The 16,785-nt window shown below is 39.3% G+C and overlaps 1 protein-coding gene across 2 annotated transcripts in view; it reads right to left on the bottom strand.

Moving 5' to 3' along the window:
• Positions 1-579: 579 nt before the first annotated feature.
• The window catches only part of LOC126365772 (DNA-binding protein SMUBP-2-like), a 54,401-nt gene continuing 38,195 nt past the window's right edge, over positions 580-16,785 (bottom strand). For both annotated transcript variants that reach the window (XM_050008296.1, XM_050008295.1), the window contains exons 8-9: positions 14,160-14,454; positions 580-1,796 (exon numbers count right to left, since the gene is read on the bottom strand). In XM_050008296.1, the coding sequence (XP_049864253.1) occupies positions 823-1,796; positions 14,160-14,454 (1,269 nt within the window). In that variant the 3' untranslated portion in view covers positions 580-822. The remainder of the gene's footprint in view (positions 1,797-14,159; positions 14,455-16,785) is intronic.

Raw genomic sequence — 16,785 nt, 5'->3', positions numbered from 1 at the left:
AGTAATTCTGTGTGTGTGTTTGTGTGTTCTGTTCATTGTGCCTGTCTGCCGGCGCTTTCCCGCTTGGTAAGTCTTGGAATCTTTGTTTTTAATATATTTTTCCCATGTGGAAGTTTCTTTCTATTTTATTTACAGATATACAGCGAGATTTAACTCTCTGCTCAAAATTAAACTCTTGTTAACACACTTATCACTCATTATCTGTAGCAATGAATGTGGGGCAACAATTTATGTCTTTAATATTTTAATCAAATCATTTATAAACAATCATTACAAATAATTTACGATGCTGTTCATTCTCATTAGCAAATACGGTAGTTCTTTATCATTGGGAGATATTGGTTTCAAATGACTGGATTTAATAGAAGATTACAGAGAAGAACATTCTTGCCTGCTGTTGTTTCAATTCACAGCTGTAAATATCAGTTCCTGGCTTTATTTAAAATGATAATTTCTGTTTGTTACTGACATAGTAAAGTTCCAACAGTACTTTTTTCTGAAACTGATAAATATCTTCAACAAATCTTCATAAATGTCAAATGAAACATAATAGTAATGGAAAGCTGGAGAGATCATCAATAGGATTTTTCTTGATTTATTCATATCAGCCATAATGCCAACAATGAAAATAACTACAGCTTATCAAAAATGGTTTTTAATTGCCTTCATTTCAGCATACAAGAAAATTATCTTTCCTAAACATAAGTAGGAAACACTTATGTGATAATCACAACCCAGTAAATCCTTTGTCAGCGTTAAACACAGCGTGTCACAGAATAAGTAGCATGGACAAAATGTGTTGTTAATAAAGGAGAAAGTTCCTTATTTGTTTTTAGTTTTTGCTTTTCTTTCATCATTTTTCTCCTTGAGTTTGGTATGAAGCTTTTTCAGTTTTTGGTTTCGATGATGATCATCACTTTTCACTGGAGGTGGGTGCTTAAATGTTTGTCGTGCATGCTTACGAGCTGCCTCACCACAACCATGCACTTCAGGAAGGGCATGCTCGAAACAGAAACGCAATCTGCAGTGAATGCAAGTACTGGATATCAGCTCTGTAGACTTCTTGCAGTCTTCATAATTGCACTTTGTGTTCATTTTTTGAAAATGGCTAATTACAGAATCAAAATCATCATCCTTTAACTTATCTAATGCATTCACATTTTTTTTCTTAACACCAGGCTTATCACTTTTTCTAGTGCCTGGTACGTTGACTTCTCTATCCTCAACCTGTATTTTGCCTTTATTGCAGGACTTAGTTCTACACAAAATATTTTCATTCTTATTTTCATCAGACTTCTGCATATCACTTGGTTCACTACAATTTTGTTTTTTACTTGCTGGTTTCCTGACCACAATGTAACGATTCTTTCCCTCACCAACACTTTCATGCTCCAAGTTCAGATTTTCAGCTGCTTCATGTATCAACATTCTTTCATATGATGTAAGATTCTTGAAATGGTGTTCTGAAGCACTGTTAGGTACCAAAAATATTTTTTCAAGCTCTAATTTCCACTTCTCAGTTTCTGAGACTGTGGTCTTGATGTCACTCGTACTTCTAGCTTCATTGGTTACATGTTCATGTAATTCTTTGTTGTTGTCTTGTACATGTGAGGCTGGCTTTGTAGGCTGTTGAGATTTATGTAACCTAGATTGAGCTGACAAATCTTTGTTACAGGTCTTGTTTGCAGCAGGCATAGAAGATGACTCTTTCTTTGAAGGCTTTGTTTTTGTTTTACCAGGTAATTTTTTTATAGGTGGACTGCTCTGTGAAACAGATTTCTGGGCACCCTCATTGCCTGAAAATTAAAACAAACATGTTAATAAAATAACTGGCCCCAAAAAAAACATAAAATGCATTACATCTGACATATAAATAGGAGTACTGTGTACTTGAAAGGTAGCATTCCACCAACATTTGACACATCAAAGCACTGTAAAAAAAAAAAAGTTCAGAATATTTGAAGGTACTGCACGAGTACATTTCCATGAAAAATCTTTTAATTATAGTCCTCCAGAGATATTCCAGTTCACATTACATGATTTTCCTCTTCAGGTTGACTCAGTCCTTAAAGAAAGACATCAAGTTTTCTGTGGTAATTTCTCCATGGAAAAGAATGTTGATGGATCTGCTTGAGTCTCACAACCTGATGCAAATAGTGTACTTTCCAGTTACAAGAGAGTGGGCACATGAGACATTTTGAAACCTTCCCTAAAATCTGTTTACACATGAAGAAGACAACAAAAGAAATCCACTGTCAAAATCCATGTAAGGTGTACAACCTCCACAAATGTCACACTTCCATTCAAATTGAGACACTTAAATTCTTCCATTCCTGCACTATTTTTCATACTCAGTCAAGAACAGTGCTCTTGCGATGCAAAATAATCCTCACTGAATAGCAAAGTTTTGTACTGTGACACTAACAAGATAGAATTATAGTCTGTATGCCAAATATTCACTCCAAAAACTAAAAACTAATAACACAGTGTTCATAGGCAGTGTTCGCTACCTCGTGCTATCTTCCATTCCGTCTAGTATAAAAGATTCAACCTACATACAAGAGAATGGTAGTGAGTTTTCTGCAAATGCTCATTCACATGTGTTTGCTTCCATACACTCCATTGTAAACCAGGATTTTGGTGCTTAAAATTGGTGTCTGTGAACTACAGGTAATTCCGCTACATGGCGCAGCATGATTGATTTGCCGGGTCGCGCGCTAGGTGGGCAGAGCTGTTCAAATTGCGATTTTTTACTAAACACTTGCAGTGTCTCTTAGCAGCTAAAATTTTGGCAGTGCATTCCTTTCATTATCTTCTTCCTGTGTAAAAAAATGTAGGGTATGTTTCATCATGTCTTATTGGACCATTCCCTAGTTAGACTACAAGTAAACAGTAGCACAGCTTCATATGATGACTTAAATAATTTTTCTCAAGCTGAGACACATTGGGAGAAAAATTACAAATGGCTGGTCAGATTATAATGGATAAATACACTCATTTTCAGGAAAAAACAGAACATCTTGAATGACCAGAGACAGAACATTCATATCCACAGGACACGTACACAAGTATGTTCTGCAGAAATAATTAGCATCTGAACTATATCAGCCTGTGGATTCATGCTCAACATCGATATTGCGGCACAACACCACCTGATGGTAAAATAAGCCTGCAGCTCTCGTTGTCACTATAAACCAAAGGTAATGGCTCAGTGTGACTTGAACAGATGTGCAGGATGCCCTGCAGATGTATGCATGAGCCATACCATCAGATCAGTGAGTTTGAAAGAAGATGCATTATTGGCATGCTAGAATGTGATGTACCAATCCACGAAATTGCTGCTAGTGTGGGACAAAGTGTTTTGGCAGTGCAACGGGTGTGGGCAGAATGGCTCATGGAAGACCGTAGAACATGACGAGATGGGTCAAGTTGCACCAACTCTCCCCCCCCCCCCCCTCCCCCCCAAGATGATGAACACCTCATCTGAACAGCACTGCAGGACAGATCTGTTTCCTTCTTTGCTCTGGCACAACAGTGGCACAGTATCACACATTGTACACTATCGAGGAAGACAGCCCTTCACCATTTATTACAGCATGGGTTACATGTGTGTCATCCACTTCTCCACCTACCTATGAAAAATGTGCAGAAACATGTTAGACAGCAACGGTATATGGTACATCATCACTGAGGACAGGAATGGCATTGGATAGTGTTTTGTATGAATCCAGGTCCTGTTTGTTTGAAAAGGATGGCCAATTTTTGGTTTGCTGCTATTGGTACAACGACAAATCACAGCTGGTGCGTTTTCAGGGCATTGTGACCAGTGTGACCCACAGCCATACCCTTCCTGCACAATGCCCCAGATGTCATTTTTCAGCAGGACAATGCGTGACCACATGTTGCTGCATGAACATGTGCCTTCTTGGTATCACAGGACATCAGCCTTTTGCCCTGGGCTGACAGCTCACCAGACTTGTCGCCAATCGAAAATGTGTGGGATATAGTGAAACGACAAGTGCAGTGCTGTGTTCCAATGTCAACCACCATAGATGAACTTTGGAACCAGGTGAATACAGCATGGATGGCTATGCCACTGGACACAATTTATGCCTTATATATGTCGATGCTATTATGCATGGAACAAGTTATCAGGGCCCTGTGCCTAATAGGCAACAGCACACATGCTGAACTGACGTGACTGAAATGCTAACCATTTCTGTAGAATATACTAATGTACGTGCCGTCCTGTGAATATGAACATCCTATTTCTACTCATTTCAAGGTGTTCTGTTTTTCCTGAATGTGAGTGTAGTAAAGTTATAATGAATTAAGGCAGAGTAACATCCAGAGAAGTAAACAAAATATTTAGAGATACTGTTTCATTTGCAATGCAGACATCTAAAGCTAATCTTGAAGGGCACCCTTGATAAGACATGTACACCAAACAAAATTTTAATCAAACATTCATTTGTAAAAAAGTCTATCACGTCCTTTGAAGTCCTTTTTGAATAAAGATTTGTATGCAGAAACACAGTAGTAATACGCAACCTATTTCGATAATTAATGACGTTATAATATCATGTTTTTATGCTTGTTTCACTACAAACAATACTGCAAAATGTTGAAGGATGTCATCAAACAGATTAAAACAATGTGTTACATACAGAGAATAAGTAGCTTTCAAAAACAGGTCAGCTTTAAAAAAATATATATCAAGGCAGAATGTGGGTGTTCAATGTATCACATCTCTTCTGTGTGAGAATGATAATTCTAATGATGTACCATAGCTGGAATTTTTTACAGTCATTTGCTGTCAATACTTGGCAAGGTAAATCAAAATTATATTTGCACAAGCAAGTTTGCAGAAGTTTAAAAATGTTGGTGAGCTAACACAATTATGTCATATCCACATATTGGAAACAAGCAAGAATGATATTGAACCAACTGTTAAAGCACTGAAGACTTGTATGAGTATGATGAAATTTCAGGTAGACTTCTGGAGATCAATGCAATACACATTAATTCTTTACTTAGTCACCTGTGGAATGTATCTTTCAGGTGTGTTCACTTTGCAGACAGATTAAAACACTCATTAGCATAGGGCAGGTGTTCCAGCTAATGTGTCAGCTGATGGGTGGCAGGGTGCCCACAATAAGGTGGGTAGGGGTGATGAAACTGCTGTTGCACTGGCAATCAGGTAGACAGGCAGTAGCCTACTGTAGCGGCATGACCAACTGCCTCATACAGGTGTAGAGTGCTTGCAACTGGCCTGCCTGGCAAGTAGCCTATACTAGCTATTCTGTCTGCAAGCAACCTGAGAGGGGGTCACTAGTGCCCATGTCCAATGAGACCACTTAGGAATGACAATCACCAGAAGCACTGTATAAAAAAGGTGAAAGAAATGGAATCAATTTTCAAAGTTTTTTGAGAAGAAAAGATATAAAGAAGTAACACATTGTGCACATAAATTTTTGTGAGACTTACACTTTGATTTCAGAAGAAAGCATGAACAGGAAATGAGCGAGAGGTTCTTGCAGGGCAAATCAGAAAGTTGAGGACAATAAGCATCTCCTTTGATTTAACAGAAGCATTTGACTGTGTGGACCACAACACAATTTTAATTAAGGAACTGAACAATAGCTTATTTCATACCTCGAAAGTAGGTAACTGAAGGATGTTAACTAACAGGAAACAGAGCTGAATCTCACTGGTGTGATGTAAAAGGAGGTGAAGTGTTGTAACTGTGTTGTAATCTGAATCCATTGCTTTTCTTAATAAATTTAAGTTATTCCAGTAAACCTATGTCATTACTTTACAAATGAGTTAATGTGGTGAATATTTGACTTTAAGCACATAAGTGAGATAAGATTAAGGAGTTTAGCTTAAGTTTGTTGGAAGTCACTAAGTGCCCTCATTATCAAACACAGGATGAGTACAGTCTGAGGATTTGTGCATCATATGCTACACTGCCTCAAGACAAACACACAGCTGACAAAGTAGTTCATGGGTGGATGGACAGATGTTAATGTTCAATGGGTACAATATTTCAGCAATTGACCACGCTGCTACTATCAGGTGTGCTGACAAACTGAATGCTTTGGAGCAGGTGTTTGTGTGAGATCCATACCGAGGCATGGGCATGTGTCCAGTATATCCTCCCACCCTCTTCCTGCCATCAAACCATTCCATTCAAGGTCTGTACCCATGGGCATGTGCTGAATTCATCTTAGTCGTTGCTCTGCTCAGCTCTAAAGTCAGTTCATTGTGGTATATCTCCTTCCTCTTCTTCATCAGACTCAATGCGAATTCCCAGGCCTTTCTAAGGGTATAGCCATTATCATGACTGATTAGTGACTTCCTCATTCTAAGCTTGATAGATTCTTTAATAACACAGTCCCAGAGATTAGACATGTGTCAGAACCTTAGTACAGTCATTAAAAGGAAGCCCTGCAATCAGCTCAACGGAAACCGCTCAATGGAAACCTACTTGTTTCTTCCATTACACTGATGAAATCTTTATCATATGGTCACATGGAAAGGACAAACAGAGTGATATTCTCAGACTTCTCAATTCCTCATACCAGAACAACAATTTTATCATGAAGGTTGAAGTGGATGGAGTGCTTCCCTTTCTGGATCTCATGATAAAAATTAGAATGGACAGCATGTTGGACCAAAGCATGTACTTCAAGATGATGCACACCAACATATATCTACATACAGCCAGCTACCACCACCCAGCGCAGAGGAATAAACCCAGCGCAGAGGAATAACATGCTCAAAACATTGATACATAGGGGTCATACCCTCTTTGACAATGACAGCCTTAATCACAAACCTGAACATTCTTAGGACAGTGTTTGGGGAAAAAGCCTGCACACAGTGACAGATTCAGAGAGCTCTACGTCCTACACTGACTGTACAACCAGCATTAACAAAAGAGGACCCTCAGGAGGCTGCAACCATTGCATTTATTCCATTTTGTGGCACATTATCTGGGAAGATTGGAGTAATTCTTTGTAAACATCAAGTGTCTTTTGTCCATCAATTAAAACACAGGCACTGCTTATTAGTGTCAAGGACAACCTTGGACTCTGGAAATCTGGGGTCTATTAGTTACCCTGCCACTGTGGCATCATTTACATAGGCCAAGCTGTGCATACTGTCGAGAAATCCAACAGTACATCAGACTGCAACAGTCTAACAAGTTGGCAGTCATCGAACATTGCCACCTGGAATCATGTGGAATGCATTACGACCATACAGAGGGTCTGATACAGACATTTGATTTCTGGGGCTGTGTACTTTAAGAATCTATCAAAATTTGAGTAAGGAAGCCACTGATAAATTATGAATACTGGCTACATCCTTAGTAAGGCCTGGGAACCTGCACTGGGCCCAATCAAGAAGAGGAGGAGGGAGATCTCCCACAATGAACCGACTTCATGGGCAGTCAGTGCAATAGCAGAGATGCCACCAGTACGCATTCCTGGGTGCATACCTTGGAAGGAACAACTTGGCGGCAGGAGGAGGAGGGGGAGGAGGTGCTAGACATATGTCCTGGAGGCGGACCTCGTACAGAACGCCAGGTAGAAGGGAGGGGTGGAGAGGAGAAGACATAAGCCCTACACAAGCTCCAAGGCATTCAGTTCATCAGTGCACCTGATGATGGAAAGTTCTTGTTTGCTGAAATATTGCACCCGTTGGACACTGACATCCGGTTGTTCATCTGAGAAATATCTTTTCCTGAATTACGCTGGGAGAAGTGGAAGAATCACAAATACAGTTACTAACTGTCATTAGCAGATTATGACAGCATTTTAGATTCAAACAATAATGTAGTAATTCCATACACTAATAAGAACATACACAAAGTTCTAATAATTTTAATGCAAAGACAGCAAGCTAGCAAGTTTTTTCTTTGTCTTTTGTGTGTCCTTGTTGACAACTCAATGCTTCTGCTACTCAGGGAGTGGTTTCCTTTACTCCTAATTTATTTACATCCCCCCCACCCCCTCAGAAGTCTCTTCAATATGTCATATTCAGCGTCTAGTGCAGAAGCTTTTTTTTTTTTTTCATTATAATAACCTCCACTATCTATGACAATGGAGAGAAAGCTTTTTTATTAGAATACTTTCACTCTATTACAACCTATGATACATTTTGGGACAATTCCGTGTGTTAACAAAGATTATTCTTAGCCCATAAAAGGACAGTCGAAATTATTTGCAGACCCTGTTTGTGAACTTTGAGCAGACCAGTGTTCAAATGTAAAATTCTAACTTTAGCATTCCTATTCATATAATTACTATGAGATTTTATGATTAATGATATGGAGTCTTTCAAACAGACTTCTTTTTTTATGATTTTCAGCTGATGAATTATTACACTGCTTCCACAATACATTATGAAGGAAAGACTGCAGCTGTAGTTGCGATACACAATTTTCCATAATCTATTTTGAGTTGGATATTTATTATGTCAACAAAGTTAGTTTTCCACAACCTTTAACTGCACCAACAAGATTGCTAGAATACTTTGGGTACTTACATTCAACACTGTCTTACTGCATGATCAAGTGGACTAATGGAGCTAAGGTTAAAAAATAATTTATTCTACAGAAGCATGCAGTAAGAATATTATGTTAAGATGAGATCCGAACACCTCGTTTACAGATTCTTGCATTTACATGCCAATAAATTTTCTCCACAACTGTAGATGTGGATAATACTAAATAAGAGGGAGTTTAGGACACACCATGAAATTCACAATCACAACAATACTAGAAGCAAAAATTTTTCCATATTGACTGTGCATCCCCCTCCCCCCCCCCCCCCCCAAAATGAAAATTTTTTACATGTTGACTGTGCACCCCACCGCCCCCCCCCCCCATCTATATTTTGGATTTTGGAATGAAGTTTCATGAAGCATTCTGATGCAGAAGTCTAAAGGAAGTTGCTGGGAGACATCATGAAAGAAATTGAAATTCCCAGATATTCAAAAATCAAAGTACCTTATTAGCCACTACTTCTACATGGTGATTTCATAATGATGTTACAAACTTTCAGGGACGATGGAGGAGGGTAACTGTATAAATGATCAAGTCAAAAGTTACAAGCAAAAAATTGCTCCAATACCTCTGGCAATAGAGTAAATGAACTGGGGTTCATTGTTGTTATGCAGTAGGTAACTTTCAGAGGTGGTATTATGGACCAAATACAGAAAAAAAATTAATAAGCATGGACTCTAAAATATGTACCTTAAGAGATGTGAGCACTCGTTCACCTTCATTACTGTGAAACAAAACTTTTCTACTGAATAAGTGCCCATAGTTGTTTGTGCATTTCAGAGTCCATATTTACTGGACTCTTTTTTCCTGTTCTGGTCCTTACTACCTCATCTAAAAATACATAAACCAAAGAGCTTGCAGTAGAAGGACGTATTTCATAGCACTGAAGATGAACAAGTGCTCATAGCTCTCAAGGTATGCATTTTAGAGCCACGTTTACTACAGAGATTGTTCAGAAAGTAATGCATCACTCTTTTTTTTTTAATTGATGGCTGTGACAACAAAGACGGTGTGAGCTGGGACATTGTTATGGTGCAGTTCCATGACACATGGAACTCCTTTTGGATACAGGTGAACCTGTGATTGTCTCTGTAGCACTTCCTTATAAAACTGAACATAGAGGATCCAGCCAGGGTGCACTCATAATGCACTATCCCCCTTGCGGGGAAAAAAAGGAGAAGGGGAGAGGGGGAGAGGGGGAGAGGGGGAGAGGGGGAGAGGGGGAGAGGGGGAGAGGGGGAGAGGGGGAGAGGGGGAGAGGGGGAGAGGGGGAGAGGGGGAGAGAGGGGGAGGAGGGGGAGAGGGGGAGAGGGGGAGAGGGGGAGAGGGGGAGAGGGGGAGAGGGGGAGAGGGGAGAGGGGGAGAGGGGGAGAGGGGGAGAGGGGAGAGGGGGAGAGGGGGAGAGGGGGAGAGGGGGGAGAGGGGGAGAGGGGGAGAGGGGGAGAGGGGGAGAGGGGGAGAGGGAGAGAGGAGGAGAGGGAGAGAGGGAGAGAGGGAGAGAGGGAGAGAGGGAGAGAGGGAGAGAGGGAGAGAGGGAGAGAGGGAGAGAGGGAGAGAGGGAGAGAGGGAGAGAGGGAGAGAGGGAGAGAGGGAGAGAGGGAGAGAGGGAGAGAGGGAGAGAGGGAGAGAGGGAGAGAGGGAGAGAGGGAGAGAGGGAGAGAGGGAGAGAGGGAGAGGTGTCTTTGCCTGGGACTTGCTCATGCCAGCTTTCTTCTGGAATGGCAGTGACATCATGTGCCATACCTCATTCTTCCTCTCTGCCTCTTGGACTGTACTGGAAGACCTATTATTCATCCCCAGTGATCATGATGTCCAGTAAATTGGGATCATCTTCACAGAGTTGCTCGAATTCTTCATGCCCTTCCACTCACTGTTGCTTTTATGTGTTGGTCAAAACCACGGGAACAAGTTTCGCGCAAATCTTCCGCATGGTCCAGTCATCGCACCCATTTGAGAGCCTGATGGACATCCTGTGTGGGTCTTGTTGACAACCCCTTCCTGACCTAATATAAACAATTTGTATCACCTGTTCGACTGCGATCTAGATAGGCAATCATCCTCAAAGACATCCTTAAGCATTCCAAAAGTTCCCCACAGCATCTTTTTGAGCTTCACACAAAACTTCATCATACAGTGTTGCTCTAAAGTTCTCTTCATCATAAGTTCAACGTGATCACCCACCGGTGAAACAATAAGGATCCCCCTCCCTTCCCAATCAGTCCAATCAGTGATGCAGTCACATCACACAAAAAAAAAAAAAAAAAAAGACATATTACTTTCCAGATACACCCTGTAGACATTTTTTTTTCCTTATATACTACCACCTCTGAAAGTTGCCTATCCTATAATCTTAGCAACAACAGTACTCATACGTGTATTCCACCAACACATGTATTCCACTGACAGAGACATCAGAAAGATTTTCACTTTTAACTTTCAACTTAGTCATTTCCGGATCAGAGTCTCTTACCTCAAATTGATATATTTACCTTTGTCCATCATTCCTGAAAGTTTGTAACATCATCAGGAAATCATCCTGTATAATTAATCAGACTATTTGGAATCAGGTATGTACATTTTCCTTAACTCTAATGATTTTATTAAACAGGTTTTAACACTGCCAGTGTATAGATAGTAAATAATGTGTACAGTTACATAAATACTTAGTTTGAAATACGATATAAAAATAGAAACTGAGTAATCTAAGAGCAGGAAGCACTATCGTCCCTCCCCTCCCATCTGTCACCAGTTTGAGTATATTATCACTAGTCATAGTTTGCATCTAGTGTGCATTACAGAAGTTTCAGTGATGAGTTTTTGCCTAATAATGACCAATTTGTTCCACATCCTTGAGGGCATGAATGAATGAATAAAAGAATGAATGAGTGACAAAACTGAAAAGCACCATAAAGTTTGCCACTAAAAGTGGTATATTTTCTTCATCTCAGGGCAACCAGCACACAACAAAATCATACATTCAATACAAAGGACATTTCAAAACGGGCTTTACAACATTGAAAATTGATATAAATTAATTCATAGTATCTACAGATGTGATTCTAATGTCAATTTGCAGGGAAATACAAGTTTTGTCTTGCGTAATTTGCTAGAGCCGAATCACACCACACGGAGCACTTGCGGCAGTTGCGTTAAAGATGGCTGTCTTCACTGGACCCGAGTGCGCTGGCTGTGTGTTTTGGTTCGAAGGCTTGAAGTCATGACAACAGTTCAGCATAATTTCCATACCAAGTATGCTAAAGATCATTCTAATAGGCCTACAATTTACAAGTGGCATAAATGTTTTGTAGAAACGGGGTGCTCAAGACATGGAAAATCATCAGGTCATCCAAGCACATCTAACGACATCATTGAGCGAGTGAGACAACATTTTGTCAACAGCCCTATGAAATCGACCTGTCTTGCATCTCGCGAACTGCAAATCCCATATACATCTGTTTGATGTGTGCTGAGAAACCATTTGCATTTGAAACAGTAGTTGTTGTTGTGGTCTTCATTCCTGAGACTGGTTTGATGCAGCTCTCCATGCTACTCTATCCTGTGCAAGCTTCTTCATCTCCCAGTACCTACTGCAACTTACAAATTGACAATCATACAAGCAATAAAAGACACTGATAAAATTGGTCACAAGAACTTCTATGCTGATATGTTAAATCGATTACATGAGGATGAACATTTCTTGGACAAAATCATCTTTTCTGACGAGTCGACTTTTCACTTAAGTAGCAAGGTTAACACACATAACTGTAGGATTTGTGGCAGTGAAAATCCACATCAAACATTGCAACATGTTCATGATAGCCCTAACCTGTAAGTTTTTTGTGCATTGAGCAATAACAAAGTATACAGCCCCTTTTTTTCCCACGAGAGAACCAGCAACAGGACAGTGTACCTGAATATGCTACAACAATTTTTGATACCACAGATCAATGAGGAGACCAAAAATGAAACATTACCTCATGCCAGATGAGGCACCACCCCACTACCTGGCTGATGTCCAGGACTTTCTCAGTGACCGCTTTCCAGGTCAATGGATTGGCCATGATGCGAAAATTGCATGGCCCTCACGTTCCCCAGGCCTAACAGCACTAAATTTTATTTTTAATGGGGATTCATCAAGGATATTGTATTTGTACCTCCTGTGCCAGCTTCTCTACCTGAACCAAGAGCAAGAATTTGAACAAGTTACACCTGCAATGCTACAGCAAGTTTGGGAAGAAATTGACTTCTGATGGGATGTGAGCAGGATAACCAATGGAAGCCACATACAACATCTTTAGCTTAAAGTAGAAAACAAAATAACATGAAACCCAGCTGTGTATCTTCTTACAATAAATTTATATGAATTTTTTAAGTTGCAAAGTCCTTTTTGAAACACCCATTATATAGAAAACACCCAGTATATAGAATACACATATTCACTGTCATCTCACTACACACAAGCATTGTAGCATTTAGGGCCGTGTTCTACTGACCATAATTACTCAATTTAGAAAACAACAACCTTAAGCAATTGGACAAATTAAACACATATGTATAAACATGAAATTGCTGAAATGAAATTAATGTGAAGTCAATGGGTATGAAATCAATTAAGTTGCAATGACATGAGATGATGCCAGCAAAAACAAGTGAGAATTCTGCCTAGTTTTCAGCAACATTTCATGTCATTACATCTTCAATGATCTTACTCCACTGAAGCCATATTAAATTCAATTCAGCTACTTTAAGTCAATTCAAACCCATCCTTTGTAGCAGGGTATGCTACTTTTATTAACGAATTTATTAGTGAATTCACTCCTCAGTAGTGCCATTCCCATACACCCCAAGGTAGAATCTCTAGATGTAGAGTTTAGAAAACATGGATAAAAATATCAATGGAAATAACAGTTAAAGTCCGACCTGGAGGCACTATCAGACAGCATGTTGGTTAAGGAAATTGCCCACAAAAAAATCAAAAAATATGGGTTCAAACCCCAGTCTGGCACAGATTTTCAGTCATAAAATATTCATACGTATAAATAATGCACATCCTTATAAGGTCAAAAATTACAATGTCCATGTAGCTAAGTATTGTGATGTACATGGTGAACTAAAGATTACGCTGTATAAAATGGAGTATCACGATCAATAATGTGTTTTTTACTAGGTACTCTATGATGTTTTATGTTGTTATCTCTGCCCCAAACTGACTGATTTCAACCTGTATGTAAACATTACAAATCTACTTATGATGTTTTGCTACTGTTAACAGCCACTAGCTTTGTTATCATCAAGGATAACACAGCACTACCAGGACATTGTTATTTTTAAATTGTTTCTATACTGCAATATGATACTGAATCTTAAAGTACATGAGTCTTAACATATTGTAAATTTGTAGGACATACTGTTGTTATCCTATATTTTTTGCTGTTACAATGTATTATATCTGGGCACATGCTCAACAATGGCAAAAGTCAAAACACACACATTTTATACACCAATTTCATGCAAACATGGTGTCAGAAAAATTTCCAACAAATGTATACATGGTAGACAAGACATCCACCCACTCTTTCTAACATACCTGTATAAAAATCTGGTGTTAATACTGTCCCATGTTCTTCTATATAGTCAAGAAGGCTCTTAATTGTCTCATCATTACTGACAGTAACAGAATCTCCAACCACACCAAGAAACCTGCGTGCACGACTGACAGCCACATTCAGTCTTCTCTTGTCTGTCAAGAAACCAAGGTTGCCTTCACGATTTGTTCTGACAAGTGATAAAATAACAGCTTCCTTCTCTCTTCCTTGAAATCCATCAACAGTCTTTACTTCAACATGTGACTTCCCAGTCAACAATGATCGCAACAGCTGTACCTACATATCAGAAAATAACAAACAATAGTAAGAGCGAGGAAGACAGGAAGATTAGGGTTTAACATCCTGTCAACTAGCAGGTCATTAGAGGTGGGACAAGCTTGAGGTTGGGGAGGTATAATACTTGGCCCTGTCTTTCTCAAATGAACCACTGTCAGCCCCAGCACAGTGAAAGCAAAACTTAATGCAAATTCTTTTCTCCATTTTTTCCGTAAGTTAAAAAATCAATGAGATCCCCCCCACCCTTCCTCTCCTTTCAGAAGTAAGATATCTAAACATTTAATTCTGCAGTGCCATTCATCAAGAACGAGTGTAATAAAGGGCATATTGAAATAAATGTCATCAGAACATTGACTAACTGCTAAATATGAAACGTGTTTGACAATTTAAAGGGTGAAAAAGATTATTTTGGTCATGTTGCAAATAGGTATGTATGAAACCAGCAATTTTTCTCTCATACAACACTGACTCTGAGTATAAAATCAAAGTTCTTGCACTAATTATTACTTGGACTGCAGTAACTCAAACTAGATAACACTTTTTATCATCTATGAGGGTAAAGGCAAGTCGTCATTGCAAAGACGTGTCAGTGATGATCAGTGTCAATAAGCATATATTACTATGTGAACTGAGTATAGTAGTGTCTGTAATCATTCCAACAATAGAGCTGTCAACAGACAGTTGAGTCAGTTCCCACAAATATTAACTGCACAAGTTCATTACTTGGTTACGGAATAATTTTCTATCTAAACATATGCTAGCTGTATTTGAAAGTCACAGTGACTTTACAGACTAATTCGAACTGTGAATTACTGAAATAATAATCATGTGGGCGAAACATCATCACAGCAGACTATATTGTTGTAATGGTGCTTTAACTTGAATGGGGTGACAGACTGTATCTCCTAGAGAGGGTGAGTAGAGAAATAAAGTGGAACGATAGATCGATGGAGGGTGTTTTGGAGGGAAGGATTGCTGACTGTGGGCAGAGAGAGGTAGTAAGCACACAGGACAGGGATGTGGTACTGGTGAGCTCACTCTGGTACGGGCAGGGGGATTTGCACGTGGTGTACAATGATGTGGAGGTGTGGACAGGGAGGGGGAGCTAGAACAGAGAAAGAAAGAGACAGTACAGTAGAGATGAGAGTGGGAGTGGGAAATGAGTGAAGTGAGAGGGGGGAGGGCGACGGACATGGGGACAGGAGTGGAGGTGGGTGTGGAACAGGGGCCACGACAACTGCAGGACTGAAGGATGTGTTTCCATCTACGTAGTTTGGAGAGGCTGGTATTGGGGGAAGGGAGGGGGAGGGTTCAGAAAGCATGGTTATGCAGCAGCCACTGAAGTAAAATACACAGTGCTCAGCAGCGCGCTCTGCCACTGGACAGTCAACACCGCTCCTGACGAGAGCTTGGTGGTGGCTAGAGCTGTGTAACTGCTGTAGACTGTCATAAGCAAGTGTTGACTACAGTAGTTTTCCTTGTAGCTTTGGTCAGTTAATGTCATACTCACATATACTCACATTACCTGTACACTGTGTGTGTTGCATACCTATGGGCGTTACCTCATAACGATTGCTTTCTTTACATGTGTGATCCGTATCTTAACGAAATTCCTCTAAAAACTGGAAGTGGTAAAAACTGAGTAAGAATATATGGTGGGTCAGGTAACCTATAGAACTTTTATGTTCTACATAGTTATCCTCCAGTCTGTTACTTAAAAATAAACAATATTTACAACAAAATTGAAATTAACAATGTTTAATTCAGGTTTTATTCAAAAATTGTCATTTTGTAACATGAAACAGAGGGATGTTGTAGCAAAAATAAAAGGTGCAATACAGATTTATTGTGTAGTGATAGAAAATGCTATTGCCTCAACAAAAAGCTAAAAACACAAACAAAAATACATCAAACATTGATTCAATACTTCACCAAACTTACATAAAACACAAGAGTGTTATTCATAAACTATTTTTGCATTTATCAATAATATGTAAACTGTATCTTGCACCAACAGTAACTGCCTTGGTTACATAAAAGTGCAGAAGATAGGCAATCAACTAATTTTTATTACTTAGCAAATGCAATTTATATTCTGTAGGGGTATAAAATATACAGTGAGGTAACGTTGAATGATGTGCAATTCAAATTATGTCAAAAAAAAAAAAAAAAAAAAAAAAAAAGGAGAAGAGGAAGTTGTTGGGTCCCGTTTTCCTTTTTACACATTCGTTTATGTTTACTTTCCTACCAATTCTACTAATACTACTGTAATCCTACCATTTAATACATAATTTATGTAGTGTACCAAAACTACAGAACCATAGTTTTAGT

Source organism: Schistocerca gregaria, chromosome 4 (genome assembly GCF_023897955.1).
Source record: "Schistocerca gregaria isolate iqSchGreg1 chromosome 4, iqSchGreg1.2, whole genome shotgun sequence".
Classification (NCBI taxonomy): Eukaryota; Metazoa; Arthropoda; class Insecta; order Orthoptera; family Acrididae; genus Schistocerca; species Schistocerca gregaria.
The sequence above is the reverse complement of the archived record's forward strand: the minus strand, read 5'-3'. Positions and strand labels throughout refer to the sequence as shown.